The following is a 14,220-nucleotide window of genomic DNA, read 5'->3' as shown; positions in this document are numbered from 1 at the left end:
TACTGCATTTTAAAAAAACTGCTAGCACTTGAATTTGTCTGACATATGATGGAAAAGATGCTTTTCACATGCCATAAATTGTTTCTATACAGAGAGAAAGGAACTTTATATGGAATATTGTCTCTGAAATATCATGGAGTACTCACATAAAATAACTTAAATTAGGTAATTATTGGTGCATTATGAGCTGGAGAAAGGCCAAATTTAAATTTACATAATGTCCTCAGTGTGTCCGAGAGCTCTTCATGATATGCCGACGATACGAAGGTTGGTAGTGTTGTGGATAGTCTGGAGGGATGTCAGAAGTTGCAGTGTGACATAGATAGGATGCAAGACTGGGCGGAGAAGTGGCAGATGGACTTCAACGCCGATAAATGTGTTGTGGTCCATTTTGGCAGGACCAACAGGATGCAGGAGTACAATATCAAGGGTAGGAGTCTTAGCTGGGTTGAAGAGCAGAAGGATCTTGGGGTCCAGGTCCATAGGACTCTTAAATCAGCCTCGCAGGTGGAGGATATGGTCAAGAAGGCATATGGTGTACTGGCCTTCATTAATCGAGGGATTGAGTTTAAGAGTCGGGAGGTAATGCTGCAACTTTATAAGACCCTTGTCAGACCCCACTTGGAGTATTGTGCGCAGTTCTGGTCGCCTCACTACAGGAAGGACGTGGAAGCTATTGAGAGGGTGCAGAGGAGATTTACAAGGATGTTGCCTGGATTGGGAGGCATGCCTTATGAAGATAGGTTGAGGGAGCTAGGTCTCTTCTCCCTGGAGAGATGAAGGTTGAGAGGCGACCTGATAGAGGTTTATAAAATGTTGAGAGGAATAGATAGGGTGGGTTCTCAGAGGCTATTTCCCAGGGCTGAAATGGTCGCTACGAGAGGACACAGGTTTAAGGTACTGGGAAGCAAGTACAGAGGAGATGTTAGGGGCAAGTTTTTCACTCAGAGGGTGGTGAGTGAGTGGAATCGGCTGCCGTCGATGGTGGTAGAGGCAAACTCACTGGGGTGTTTTAAAAGACTTCTGGATGAGTATATGAGATCTCATGGCATTGGAAGTTACAGATAGTTCTATGGCTTGGTAGGTATAGATGTGATCGGCGCAACTTGTGGGCTGAAGGGCCCGTTTGTGCTGTAGTGTTCTATGTTCTGTGATCTTTCAAGTATCACCATTGTATTAATGTAGACAAATGTTGCAGCAACATGTGTCAATCAGATCCCAAAGAATAGCAGTGAAATAAATGACCAGATTGACCCTCAATCAATATCACAAAAACTGTGTTCCGACGGGTCGAAGAAAATGCGACAAAGACACTGTCGAAGCTCTCCTTGAGGTGTGGCGCCAGTGACATTAATGATTGAAGGAGCTTGCTATCACTTGTTCAAAATGATAGCAACCATCATGCACCATGCTTTGAGTCCAAAAGCCTTAATGATGAGGCAGAGCAGTTGTAAAGAAAGAAAAGGAAGGAAAACCAGCATTCTGGGTCCCATTACCTCATGGGATATCCTGCCCCATGAGTTCAAAGATGAACAGCTGAGAATTGGCCAGTTCATATGAAGCCCATGGCCAAAACTCGTGACACTGAGTAGATGTCATCCTCAAATTGACAGATAACTATTACCGCCGACAATTTGAATTAATGCTGGTCTAAAATATTAATCAATACATCATTTTAAAATGAAGTGTTACTTATTAAAGGTGAATGAATGCTGTCCACGTGTGGTTTGTTCCTGTTCTGTTATGCTTGAATGTGTAGGAGGTTTCTTGTCGAGACTTAACACAAATTCAATAACACTCACCTGTGTAGGTGATCAGGTACAGATTGATAGCGTACAGATTTGTGTCAATGTTACCCTGTCGAGTTGAATTCAAGAATTTATCACATTACCAGGGCAGATCTCAAAAACTACCCTGACATGTCTTATCTGGGACGATGTGCTTTAAGCTGCTCAAGTGTATCGTTTTGCAGCTGATTCCAGAAGAATATTGTCTGAAAAGATGTTAATCATCTTGTGATTCAAGCTCATTGAAGATCATTTCCTGTCCCACGTGTAAAATGGTTTACTTCTGCAGGAATGGTTTGACTCTGTGAACCTGAGTGTGTACTTGTTATACAAATTAATCTCAGGTAGTGTGCTTGAGTGAACAACGTGTGGTGATTGTAGAAAGTGCTGTGTGAATGCGAGTCAGTTTTTCACTTGGGCTGCTTTGCAATGGATAAAACTAAAAGTGATGTGAGAATGTTCGCTGAAAAAGCTATTTTAACTTTGCTTATTGTAACTTGTTGTGCTGCATGTTTCCCAATCTTATAGCAAGCAGATCGAGATTGGTACATGATGGATGAAGGACATGATGACTTTCACAATCCTCTGGCGTACACTTCCGAGGAATATGTGAAGAAACGGGAGCAATTGTTGCAGAAACAGACACAGAAGAGAATTTCTGCGCAGAAGAGGCAAATTAATGAGGTATATGTGATTTATTGTTAACTTTTCTTCCTTCACCCTATTACCCTGATGACGATATCCTAAGAAAAGAATGGGGACAATTCTCTCAGCCCACTGCGCTGCTTTTGTACCAGAGGCCGTTTCGTGGGCTTCCTGCTGGGTGCCATGGATTCTGCGAGTTTCCGGCAACTGGATTTCTGGCGCCATAAACTCCGAGCCAGAAATCCACGTGGAGCTGCATAATTTATGCAAATTTTCATTTTAATGTCTTTTATATATCATTAGCAGGCATGGGACTGAAGTCTCTGGGCCCCCTAGAATCCCCCACCTCCCTTCTGCCAAGAGTATTTCACCCCAGAGGGGTTTACAATAGCTCTCCACTTGCGGGAAACTATTGGCCTGACCCCGCTGGAATGAAGGGAGGCCGTTGAAGACTCCCAGAGGATCATGAGTAAGGGGGTGTGCTGCTGGCCATTGCCAGCTTGACAGTGCCAAACTGATCCCTGGCACTGTCCAAAGAGCAAAGTGCCATTGCCCACCAGACATTGGGCAGTGCCAAGGGGCAAGGGCACAGTGAGGGTGGGGCCTCTGTGGGGAGGAGGTCGGTGTCCTGCTGCCACTCTGAACTTGGGCTGAGTGACAGAGGAAGGCTAGGGATTGCCCAGGGTCTGGGCGTTGAGGTTGGACAGACATGCTCAGGGGCCAGCGATCAGGCCATGGGGAAGTCGGAGGGTCAGTGATGAGGGGTTGCAGGGCTGGCAGTGCAGGGCCACCTCGCTTGCGCCGATCTTGGTGCTGACAGATCGGCATGTGCACAGTGGCCCACTCAGTGCTATGCTGCCAGCCTCTCCAGTGGGAATAGTCCCCACCCTCTGATTTACATTCATGCACTCTGCAGTGCAAAGAGTATAGGAGATTCATGTTGAAAATCCCACTAGAAAACCAGCATGATTTATTTCAGTTTTTACGCAGATAGGGCACTTCAAATTTTTTTGCACCCAAAAGTTAAGATGTACGTAAACTTAATAGAGAACAATGCAAGATTACATATGAGTCACAAGCTAACAAAAAGATCATATTTCTTAAAATGAATTTTAAGGATCCCTTAGCTGTTTACTTGCTCTACCTCAGGTTAATTTACTGTTGAACTGAGTATATTATTGACAGTTATCAAAGGATGGCACTGTGGTTAGCACTGCTGCCTCATAATGCCAGGGACCCAGGTTCAATTCTGTCCTTGGGTCACTGTCTGTGTGGAGTTTGTACTTTCTCCCTGTGTCTGAGTGGGTTTAAAGATATGCGGGTTAGGTTAATTGGCCTTACTAAATTGACCCTCGTCAGAGGATTAGCAGGGTAAATATGTGGAGTTATGGGAATAGGACCTGGATGGGATTGTGGTCAGTACAGACTTGATGGGCAGAATGGCTCCTCCTGTACTGCAGGATTCCTAAAGTGTTCAGTCTGATTCCAGACATTTTCTCGGGCACAGTAACTCTTTCCGTGTTGTAAATTATTTTTATAGAATGCAACTTGTTCTTTATCTTGAAAGGATCTAGATTCTTCTTCTGAATATTCTTCTCGGGGAAAGCTGGGCTAGTCTGACAAGCTTTTGCAATGTAACACATTTTGTCACAATTCTTGCATTAGCTATCTTTGTTCCAGCACCCACTTGCTGAATGACCCATTTTTGCACATTTATGACATGCTTGTTGTCTTTTTGACTACTTATGTGCAATTCTCATATTCATTCTTCCACCAAACTTCGAAGCCTCTTTCACAAAGAATCCCATTGGCGCTGTGATTTCTATTACTATCTTCAAAGTCAGAGCACGTTCAGTAAGCAATTTTCTTTGGATAGCCTCATCTTGGAGATCACAGACTAGACGATCTCAAAAAGCATCTTCTAATGGCTCACCAAACACACAATGTTGTGACATCCTTTTTAAGATTGCCACAAACTGAGCAATGCTTTTACCTTCCACTTGTTTCCTTTGTGGGAACCTGAACCATTTCGTGATGACCGGTGGTTCTGGAGCATAATGCTTTTCAAGAATCTTTTTCAAATCATTGAAAGCTTTGTCTTCCTGTTTTGCCTAATGAACCAAGCGTCAGAGCAAATCGAAGGTTTTATTTCTTATTGCATTCAGAAAGCTGGCATGGGAAATTCATTTGCAATTTTATTCACTTTTGCAAGCTGCTGAAACCACCCTACCAAGGAACTCCATGATTAATTTTCTTCATTGAAAGGGCCCATGGATCTGAAATGATGTTCCTGAAGTCACTAATGACTTGAGATTGATGGTACATACCTATTTTTAATTGTCTTTCCAGTACTCCCTTTTTCACCCTGAAGACCATTGACTTAGTGTATTTGTATTCAAACAGCCCCAACCGCAGAGCAAAGCATCTATTTTTTTCAAAAAATACTGTCTGGATTCTCTGATTGGGAAAATCCCCCACATTTAACACCATACTTATTTATTAATCCTGCATTGGCACTTCAATCTTTAATCCTGTTGTTGATTTTCCCCAGCCGTCTAATATTCAAAGGTTAGGATACACAATGTTTCTTTCCTTCTAAAATTCTGGCTTCTGTAGTGATTTAATTTGTTGAAAATGCATAATAGTCCACACCTTTTGCACTTGTACCAATTCAGCTTTGAGTAATGTTATTGTTTGTTGATACTTTGGTTACAGAACACTTCAGAGAAATATTTGATTTTAGAATCATAGAGCTGTAATCATTGAACGTTTGTCAAATGGATTTTTTTTTAGGATAATGAACGATGGGAAACAAATCGAATGTTAACTAGTGGTGTGGTTCAGCGTCTGGAGGTGGATGAAGATTTTGAAGAGGACAATGCAACTCGAGTTCATTTATTGGTGCACAACTTAGTCCCACCGTTCTTGGATGGACGAATTGTCTTTACTAAACAGGTAGGTTTGATTTGAATCTACTAATGCCAGATTTTTTTTTTGAATGTTTTAAGGTTTTGACAAAGTAAGTAAGTGTTGTCAGTTTTGGATAGACCAAAGTCATCTCTTTTTAAATTTGTACCAGTATGGTGTAATGTGGGAGCCAACAGATCTGGTGATGCTGCCTACATTGCTCTTTGATAACTATTTTCAAATAGTTATAAAATATTTAATATTGAAGATAGCTTTCAGCCAATATTTAAAAATTTTTAAAATAAAGTTGTTTTACAGCCTGTGTGAATGTCATGCCCTCACTTTTTTATATTTTGCAGTTGGATTCATTTGTTCTCACTTCTTAAGATGTGAAATTTGTAATTTGCTACACATGAACTCTGCCAGTTCTGCAACTGCTTTAAATTCATTTAATGTAGTGCTGTGATTGATTCATAGACAAAGAATAGCTGTTAGTGCTGTGTTCAGATCAATAAATATGTGTTCATCATTATCTTTCTTAATCCCTCCAGAGTTTTGAGTAATCTGTTTCATTTAATGAACAGTTAAAATTATTTTGTTTCATTGGAACTGTTCATCAGTTTTGATATTCTTTAGTAGGAGCATACACATAAACATTAGCTAGTATTTGTTGCTGTGGTACAGTTTTAAAGAGTATTGATGAAAAGAGAGATGTTGCCAGCTTTTCATTTTGCACAAATCAGGGCAAGTGCAAGAATGCCAAATTTTAAGCTATCACAATTTATACAACAGGAGAAACAGGTGTTGATGGTTTGGCAAGTTGACACTGATTGGCTGAGGCTTTGTTGTGGGGAACTACACACGACCATGAGATGTAGGAGCAGAAACAGGCACTTTCAGCGGACAATGGATTATATGACCTGCTTCTGTGTTTGGTAATTCTGTGGTAGTAAGCTCTTTCCTATTATAGATTACTTAATTTGTTTCAATTGTTTCACTGACAGCCAGAGCCAGTGATTCCCGTGAAAGATGCCACATCTGACATGGCAATCATCTCCAGAAAAGGAAGCCAACTGGTCCGCAAGCATCGTGAGCAGAAAGAACGCAAGAAGGTAAATGGATGGGAAATACGGTCCTGCAATTTTTGATTAGCAATTAGAGTTCAGCATAGAATGAAAGGATTAGCCTCCCTAAGGGGTGACATTTGAGTATGAGCCAAAGTTAAGAACTAACAAACATTTGACTTCAACGACATTAATTTCCACTGATTCAATGTTTGAAAGCCATGTTGAAAAATTAAAAGCAGGAAAAACCTATCAATTTCAAAATGCCCACTAAAGGTATGTCGTGTTACGTTACTTGAGTACCCATAGTGACATATTTTGCTAAAGTCAATCATAGACTTTATACATGTCTAATAATACAAGTAAACCCAAATGGATATTGGAGCTGGAATCTTTGATATTGCAGCAAAATACCAGAGTTATAGCTGACCAAACATTTGCTCATCCAATCCTGGAGAATGTTGGTTGTACATGGAATCCTAATGTTGAGATGTATATAAGGCCAAAATGATCCAAACCGATACGCCATAGTTCTAAGAACATAAGAGGTAGGAGCAGGAGTACACCATTTAATCTTCCAAGTCTGCTTTGTCATTCAGTGAGATCATAGCTGATCTTTTACTTCAGTGCCGTTTTCCTGCACAACCCTGTATCCCTTGATGTTTTTAATATGTCAAGATCTAGTAGTCTTAAGTTTGAACATTCTTGATGACTGAACCTCCACAGCTGTAAGAGAATTCCAAAGATTCAACTCCCTCTGACTCAAGAATTTCCTTCTTGTTTCAGCCTTAAACAGCGTACCTCTCATTCTGAGACTGTGGCCCCTGGTTCTTGACCCTCTGCTGTTTTCCGTCTGGCAAGTGTTTGCCCATTCATTTAACCTCTCTAAATCCCCATGTAGTGTCTTTGCATCCTCCTCAAGGCTCCAGCCTCCAGCAATTTTGTGTCATCTGCAAACTTGGAAATATTACACATGATCCCCACATCCAATTAATTGAGATAGACTGTGAATATCTAGGGCCCAGCACTGATACATGCTGTACCCTACTAGCCATGGCCTACCAACTTGAAAATGGCTCATTTATTCTTAGTCTTTGTTTTCTGTCCATTAACCAGTTCTCAATCCATGCCAATATTTCCACCCCAATCTCATGTGCTCCAATTTTGTTTACTAACCTCTTATGTTGGACCTGATCAAAAGCTTTCTGAAAATCTAAATACACTACATCCCATGTATCTGTTTTGTTAATTACTTTCTCAAAATACATCCAACTCTTTTCAACATTATTTCCCTTTCATAAATCCACATTGACAGTGCCCAATTCTAACAGTATTTTTGAGTTGTCCTGGTATTGCACCCTTTATTATAGATTCAAGCATTTTCCTACAACTTATATTAGGCTAATTCTGCATGAATGAGTATGGGAAATACAACCAGTGTCACATCCCTGATCAAAGATTTGGAAAGGGAATCACTACAGCAAAGCAGTGACAAAAATAGACTGACCAGTTTCCGTAAAATATGGAATTGACTTGTGGGATTTGATAGAAACGAATACTTGGTGCCCTCTGGCAATGATAGAACATGATGTAGCCATTCACACAAACAGAAAGACCAGGGCGGGGGGTGATTTTTCCCAGCCCGCTGTGCTGCTGTAGATTTCTATTTCATTAGCAGGCCTGGAACTGAAGTCTCCAAGCCTGCATGCAAGTGTGTGTCCCCCTCCACCACCAGGAGTGGTTGCTTTAGTGGGGTTTACAACAGCTCCCCGCGAATGGGGAACTGGTGGCCCGACTCCACTGGAGTGAACAGAGGCCATGGAAGTCTCCCCCAGGAGGTTGGGGGTTGGAGGGTGTGCCCCCTGATCAGTGCCAGCTTGGTCCTTGGCACGGTGCACTGACAAAGGGGCAAACTGGCAATGCCTGAGGGCCACCTTGGCACTGCCCACCAGGCATCGGGCAGTGCCAAAGGGGCAAGGCTCAAGGGGGCATGGCCTATCGGTGGCCAATCAGTGGGGGTTGGGGGCCCACTGCCACTCTGAATAAGGATTGGTGGCAGAGAGAGGGAAGGGGGTGATCAGAGCTGGCCATCTGACTGGGAGGATGGACAGGAGTAGGGAATCCAGGAGACGGTGTGGTCAGGGAGATCAGGGCTGTGGGAAAGACATGGCTTGGAGAGGACTGTGAAGCCAGTGGTCAGTTGTGTGTGTGTGTGTGTGTGTGTGTGTGTGTGTGTGTGTGTGGGGGGGGGGGGGCGGTGGTGTTAGAGTGGCAGTGAAAAATCAAGGGGCTGACAGTGTGGGGCTACTGTGTGTGTGCTGATTTCCGTAGTCTGCTCAGTGCTATGCTGCTGGCCTCCCCAGCAGGAATAGGCCCCACCTATTCAGAGCACCCTGCAGTGCTCAGAGTGTGGGAGATTTTCATTCCGAAGATCATGCGATAAAAACCAGCGGGAGATACTCCAGTTTTCATGCAAATTCGACACTTAGAATGTTTTTGGGAGAATCGCCCCTGTTTGTTTCCAAGACAATGTATCAACAATCTTTCTTCCCGAGGGCAATTTCACAATGGAACAAGTTGCCAAAGAAAATAGTTATGAAAATCTTCAAGTCCCATCTCTAGAATATTTTCATTTTCCTTCTCAGGACTACCATTTCTGTAGGTCATGCCTCGTTTAGCTAGTGTGACCCATACAAATGGTGATGGAACAGTGATATTAATCTGTGATGCCAGCACAACTAAAGCAGAAGAAGCAGAATTATTGAATTTTAAAAGTGCAAATTGTTTAAGATTCTGGTCTTAGCATCACGGCTTTTCTCAGTTTTGAGTGCATTTTCATTCTCAATTATCAATTCCCACTGAAGAAGCATTATTTCTTTAGTAAATCAAAGTTGATTATACTGAGGACTGACTTCATTGATTCATTTGATCGAATAGTGGTCAGTTCTGATCAAAAGCTTCTTGTGTATTATGGAGGAAGAAGGATTACTGTACTTGAACTACACAAGATCAATTTAATTTTCCTGGAAAAAAATAAGTTGGTGCTAAATGTTTTTCTTTTCTTCAACATAGATGTACCAATCATAAACAAGAATTGATGAAACAATAATGTAGATTATTTATTTGATGATAAGACTATATAGGGATAATGTTCACTTGGATGCTGAGTATTGTACATCTAATCTCTACCCTGCTGCTTGCAGACTGCCTGCAAGTAATGGAACTAATGCCCTGAGGTGCTAGTGGTTGATAATAGTTTAAGATACGCCTCCTTACAACAGTGTGCACATCATATCACAGCACCCACAAGAAAGGTGAAATATTTAGACATTTGTTCAAATTAATTGTACATTTTATTATTTCATTACATAGAGGATTAAAAAAAATTCTTGCCATACCGTGCAAACATTTTAATTATGGTACTCTAGAATATGGGTTTTTAAATTTCACTAAAGGGGTGTGAGCGTCACTAACAAGGTTGGCATTTGTTCCCCAACCTTAATTGCTCTTTGAAGATGGTGGTGAGATGTCTTCTTCAATCGCTGTAGATCAAGTGATGTAGGTAAACCCACAGTGCTGTTAGGAAGAGGATTTCAGGTTTTTGACCCAATAACAGTGAAGGAATTACAATATAATTGCAAGTGAGGCTGTGGCGGGCTTTGAGGGAAACTTGGATGCGGTGGTGTCACCGTGAGTCTACTGCTTGTGCTCTTCTATGTACTAGAGATTACTGGTTTTGCAAGTGCTGTGAAAGAATGCATGGTGGAATGCTACAGTATGTCTCATAGATGGTACACACTGTTGGTGAATGGAAGGGATGGACAGGGTGCCGATCAGGAGGGCTGCTTTGTCCTGAATGGTCTCAGGCATTTTGAGTGTAATTGGAGCTGTGCTCATCCAGCCAAGAGTAAAGTATTCCATTGGACTCCTGACTTGTTCCTTTTAGATGTGGACAAGCTTTGGGGAGTCTGGAGGTGGTTATCGCTGCAGAATTTCCAGTCTTTTGTTGTCAGTGTTCATTTGCTTGGTCCAGTTCAGTTTCTGGTAAATGTTAACATCCAGGATGTTGATGATGGGGAATTCAGCAATAACGATGCTGTTAAACATAGAGGAGATGATTACATTCTCTCTTGTTGGAGATGGTTATTGCCTGGCACTTGTGTGGCTTGAATGTTAGTTGTTACTTACCAGCCCATGTTTTGTCAAGAAAAAAAACAATAAGAATCAGCAGTTTTCAGAATACAATGTAATATTACTATTATAACAGAGTTCAAGCATTTCCCACTTGCTCATACAATGTATGTATTTTATGTGTTTGCTTTCTTGATTGTTAAATTATACATTTGATCAACTGATCAAGTAAAAATATTGAACAGGATCCACTTCGCCCATTTCATTCATGCTGAAGTTGAATGTTCTAATGATAATGTCTTCAATACTAGGAATTTATATTTACATTTTTAATTGCTATTTATTTTCTGTGACAGGCACAGCATAAACACTGGGAATTGGCTGGGACCAAATTGGGAGATATTATGGGCATAAAACAGGTGGAAGAGAAAGACAAAGACATAGGAGAAGATGGGAAGGTGGATTACAGGTATGTGCATTTATCTCTCCTTTATCTAATAACAGTGTCACCCTCTGTTGATGTAGGATTTTAAAGTTAATAAAACATGTCAAGGCACTTCAGAGGTGAAACATGGGAGCTGAATGTTAGCAAGAGACTTGACTTTCTTGAAGATAGGGAAGAGAGCAAACTGGGAGGGTGTTTAAGGAGAGAATTCCAAGAGCATTGAACCATGGTAACTGAAAGCTTCATCTCCCAAGGTGGAGCAGAGGATGTTAGTGCAAAAAAAAGACCAAATTCAAGATTTGAGGGCTTGTAATGACAAGGTTGGAAGGAGTCACCTAGAATCATAGGTTAGTCACAGCACAGAGGGAGGCTTTTGGCTCATTGCGTCCATCCCACCTCTCTACAAGAGCAACAGAATTAGTCCCACATCCTGGTCCTCTTTCCCCGTAGTCCTACATTTTCTTGCTCTTCAGGTGCTCATCCAGTTCTCTTTCGAAAGCCATAACTGATTCTGCCTGTGTCACATTCCCAGACAGTGCATTCCAAATTCGAACCACTTACTGCTTTCTCCTCATGTCGCCATTGGTGCTTTTGCCAGACACCTAGAATCAGTGTATTTCATTTCTCAGTGCTTTTGCCAGTGGGAACAGTTTCTTTCTATTCACTCTGTCTCAAACCTCATAATTTTGAATACCTCTGTCAAATCTCCTCTCGACCTTCTCTGAGGAAAATGCCCCCAGTTTCTCTAATTCATCCACATAACTGAAGTCCCTCTTCTCTGGAACCATTCTTGTACATTTTTCCTGCTCTCTCTAAAGGCTTCTCGTCCTTCCTGAAATGTGATTCCCAGAATTGGACACAACAGTCCGCTTGAGGCAGCACCAATGTTTCATAAAGGTTCATCATAATTCCCCTGACATTGCACTCTATGCCTCCACTTATAAGGCCTAGAATTCCCTTTTGCCTTTTAGACCACTTTCGCAGCCTGTCCTGCTACCTTTTCAATGGTTTGTGCACATATATCTGATCCTGCTTTAGAATTGTATCCTTTACTTTCTTTTACCTTTTTTCATTCTTTCTACCAAGTTGGATCACTTCATGCTTTTTGCCATTACATTTCAGCTGTTGCGTGTCTGCCCATTCCATCAGCTGATGTCCTTTTGAAATGTACGACTACCCTCCTCTCAGCTCCTGTTACTTTCAAGTTTTGTGTTGCATGCAAATTTTCAAACTGCACACCCAAGTTTAGGTCGTTAATATATTTTGAGAAAAGCAGGGATCCAAGTGCTGGCCCCTGGGGAACTCCTTTTAGAACATTAGAACATAAGAACATAAGAAATAGGAGCAGGAGTAGGCCATCCAGCCCTTCGAGCCTGCCCCGCCATTCAATAAGATCATGGCTGATCTGTCGTGGCTTAGTTCCACATTTCCGCCCTCTCCCCATAACCCTTAATCCCCTCACTTATCAAAAACCCATCAACCTGCGTCTTAAAAATATTTAGCGAGGCAGCCTCCACCACCTCAACGGGCAGAGAATTCCAGAGATTCACCACCCTTTGAGTGAAGAAGTTCCTCCTCAACTCCGTTCCAAACCCCCCTCCCCTTTATCTTGAGGCTGTGCCCCCTAGTCCTACTGTCCTTTCTGAGCGGGAAGAGTCTCTCCACCTCTATCCTATCCATCCCATTCATCATCTTATATGTCTCAATGAGATCTCCCCTCATTCTTCTAAACTCTAACGAGTACAAGCCTAGTTTATTCAGCCTCTCCTCATAGCTCAACCCCCTCAACTCCGGCATCAGCCTAGTAAACCTCCTCTGCACTCCCTCCAAGGCCAAAATATCCTTGCGTAAGTGCGGCGACCAAAACTGCACACAGTACTCCAGCTGCGGCCTCACCAATGCCCTATACAGCCGCAGCAAGACCTCCCTACTTTTATATTCAATCCCCCTCGCAATGAAGGCCAGCATCCCATTAGCCTTCCTGACCACCTGCTGCACCTGCAGGCTGCTGCAGGCTTCCTCTAGTCCTAAAAACAACCATTTTATGCCTACTCTCTGTTTTCCTATCAAGCAACCAATTTTGGATCCATACTCCACGTCCTTTTTATTACACGGACTTCAATTTTGTCAACGTGATTGTTTTATGGCACTTTATCAAATGCTTTTTGGAAGTCCATGTGCACCAGATCAACTGTATTACCATAAACATCGAAGAAGCTCAGTCCAGATAATTGAATCTGATTTGCTTTTAACAAATTAATGCTGTCTTTCCTTGATTAATGCACATTTATTCCAAGTCAATATTAGTTTTTAATAAGAAAAAGGAGCAGGAATAGGCCATTTGGCCTTTCAAACCTGCTCCACCATTCAATAAGATCATGATTCATTTGATTGTGACCTTAACTCTACCTTCCTTCCTGCCCACCATAAACCATGACTCCTTGTTGATCAAAAATCTGTTCAATTGAGGCTTGAATATATTCAGTGACCCAGCCTGCACTGGTCTCTGGGGAAGAAAATTGCAAAGATTAACAGCCCTCTGAGAGAATTTTTAAAAATCTTTGATTGTAGTTTCTAAAAGCTTTCCTATGACCAAGATTAAACTAATCGAGGTATAGTTGCTGGGCTTTTTTGAACAATTTGCCATTTTGCAGTTTTCTGGCAACACCTTCATATCAAAGAAAGTTCGGAAGATTATGGCCATTACCTCTGTAATTTCCGCCTTTACTTTCCTCAGCATCATCTAATGCATCCCATTCAGCCCTGGTGACTCAGTAACTTTAAGCTCAGGAAGCCTTTCTATTACCTCCATTTTGTCAATATTTAATCCATCTAGTATCTCAACTACCTCCTTTCTCACAATGATTTTGCAGCATCTTACTTGGTTAAGACAGATTCAAAGTACTCATTTAGCATCTCAACCGTGCCCTCCGCCCTCCATGGGATGGCACAGTGGTTAGCACTGCTGCTTCTCAGCACCAGGGATCCAGGTTCAGTTCCAGTGTGGGTGATTGTATGGAGTGTGCACATTCTCCTGTGCCTGCATGGTTCCCTCCAAGTGCTCCAATTTCCTCCCACAGTCCAAAGATGTGAAGGTTGGGTGGATTAGCTGTGGTAAATGTGTTGGGTTACTGGGATAGGATGGAGAAGTGGGTATCCTATTTCTATGTTTACTAATTCAGGTATTGATTGCTTCGTCAGTCTGTTATGATATTGCTGGTTGGCTGACAGTTTCTTGTTT

At 41.9% G+C, this 14,220-nt stretch overlaps 1 protein-coding gene across 3 annotated transcripts in view; it reads left to right on the top strand.

Moving 5' to 3' along the window:
• The window catches only part of dhx38 (DEAH (Asp-Glu-Ala-His) box polypeptide 38), a 99,003-nt gene that overhangs the window by 14,697 nt on the left and 70,086 nt on the right, over positions 1–14,220 (top strand). For all 3 annotated transcript variants that reach the window (XM_080186792.1, XM_080186793.1, XM_080186794.1), the window contains exons 8-11: positions 2,316–2,471; positions 5,226–5,387; positions 6,344–6,451; positions 10,891–11,003. In XM_080186792.1, the coding sequence (XP_080042918.1) occupies positions 2,316–2,471; positions 5,226–5,387; positions 6,344–6,451; positions 10,891–11,003 (539 nt within the window). The remainder of the gene's footprint in view (positions 1–2,315; positions 2,472–5,225; positions 5,388–6,343; positions 6,452–10,890; positions 11,004–14,220) is intronic.

Source organism: Carcharhinus amblyrhynchos, chromosome 4 (assembly GCF_965287045.1).
Source record: "Carcharhinus amblyrhynchos chromosome 4, sCarAmb.v2.hapA, whole genome shotgun sequence".
NCBI classification, from domain to species: domain Eukaryota; kingdom Metazoa; phylum Chordata; class Chondrichthyes; order Carcharhiniformes; family Carcharhinidae; genus Carcharhinus; species Carcharhinus amblyrhynchos.
This window is presented reverse-complemented; position numbering and strand designations above follow the sequence as displayed.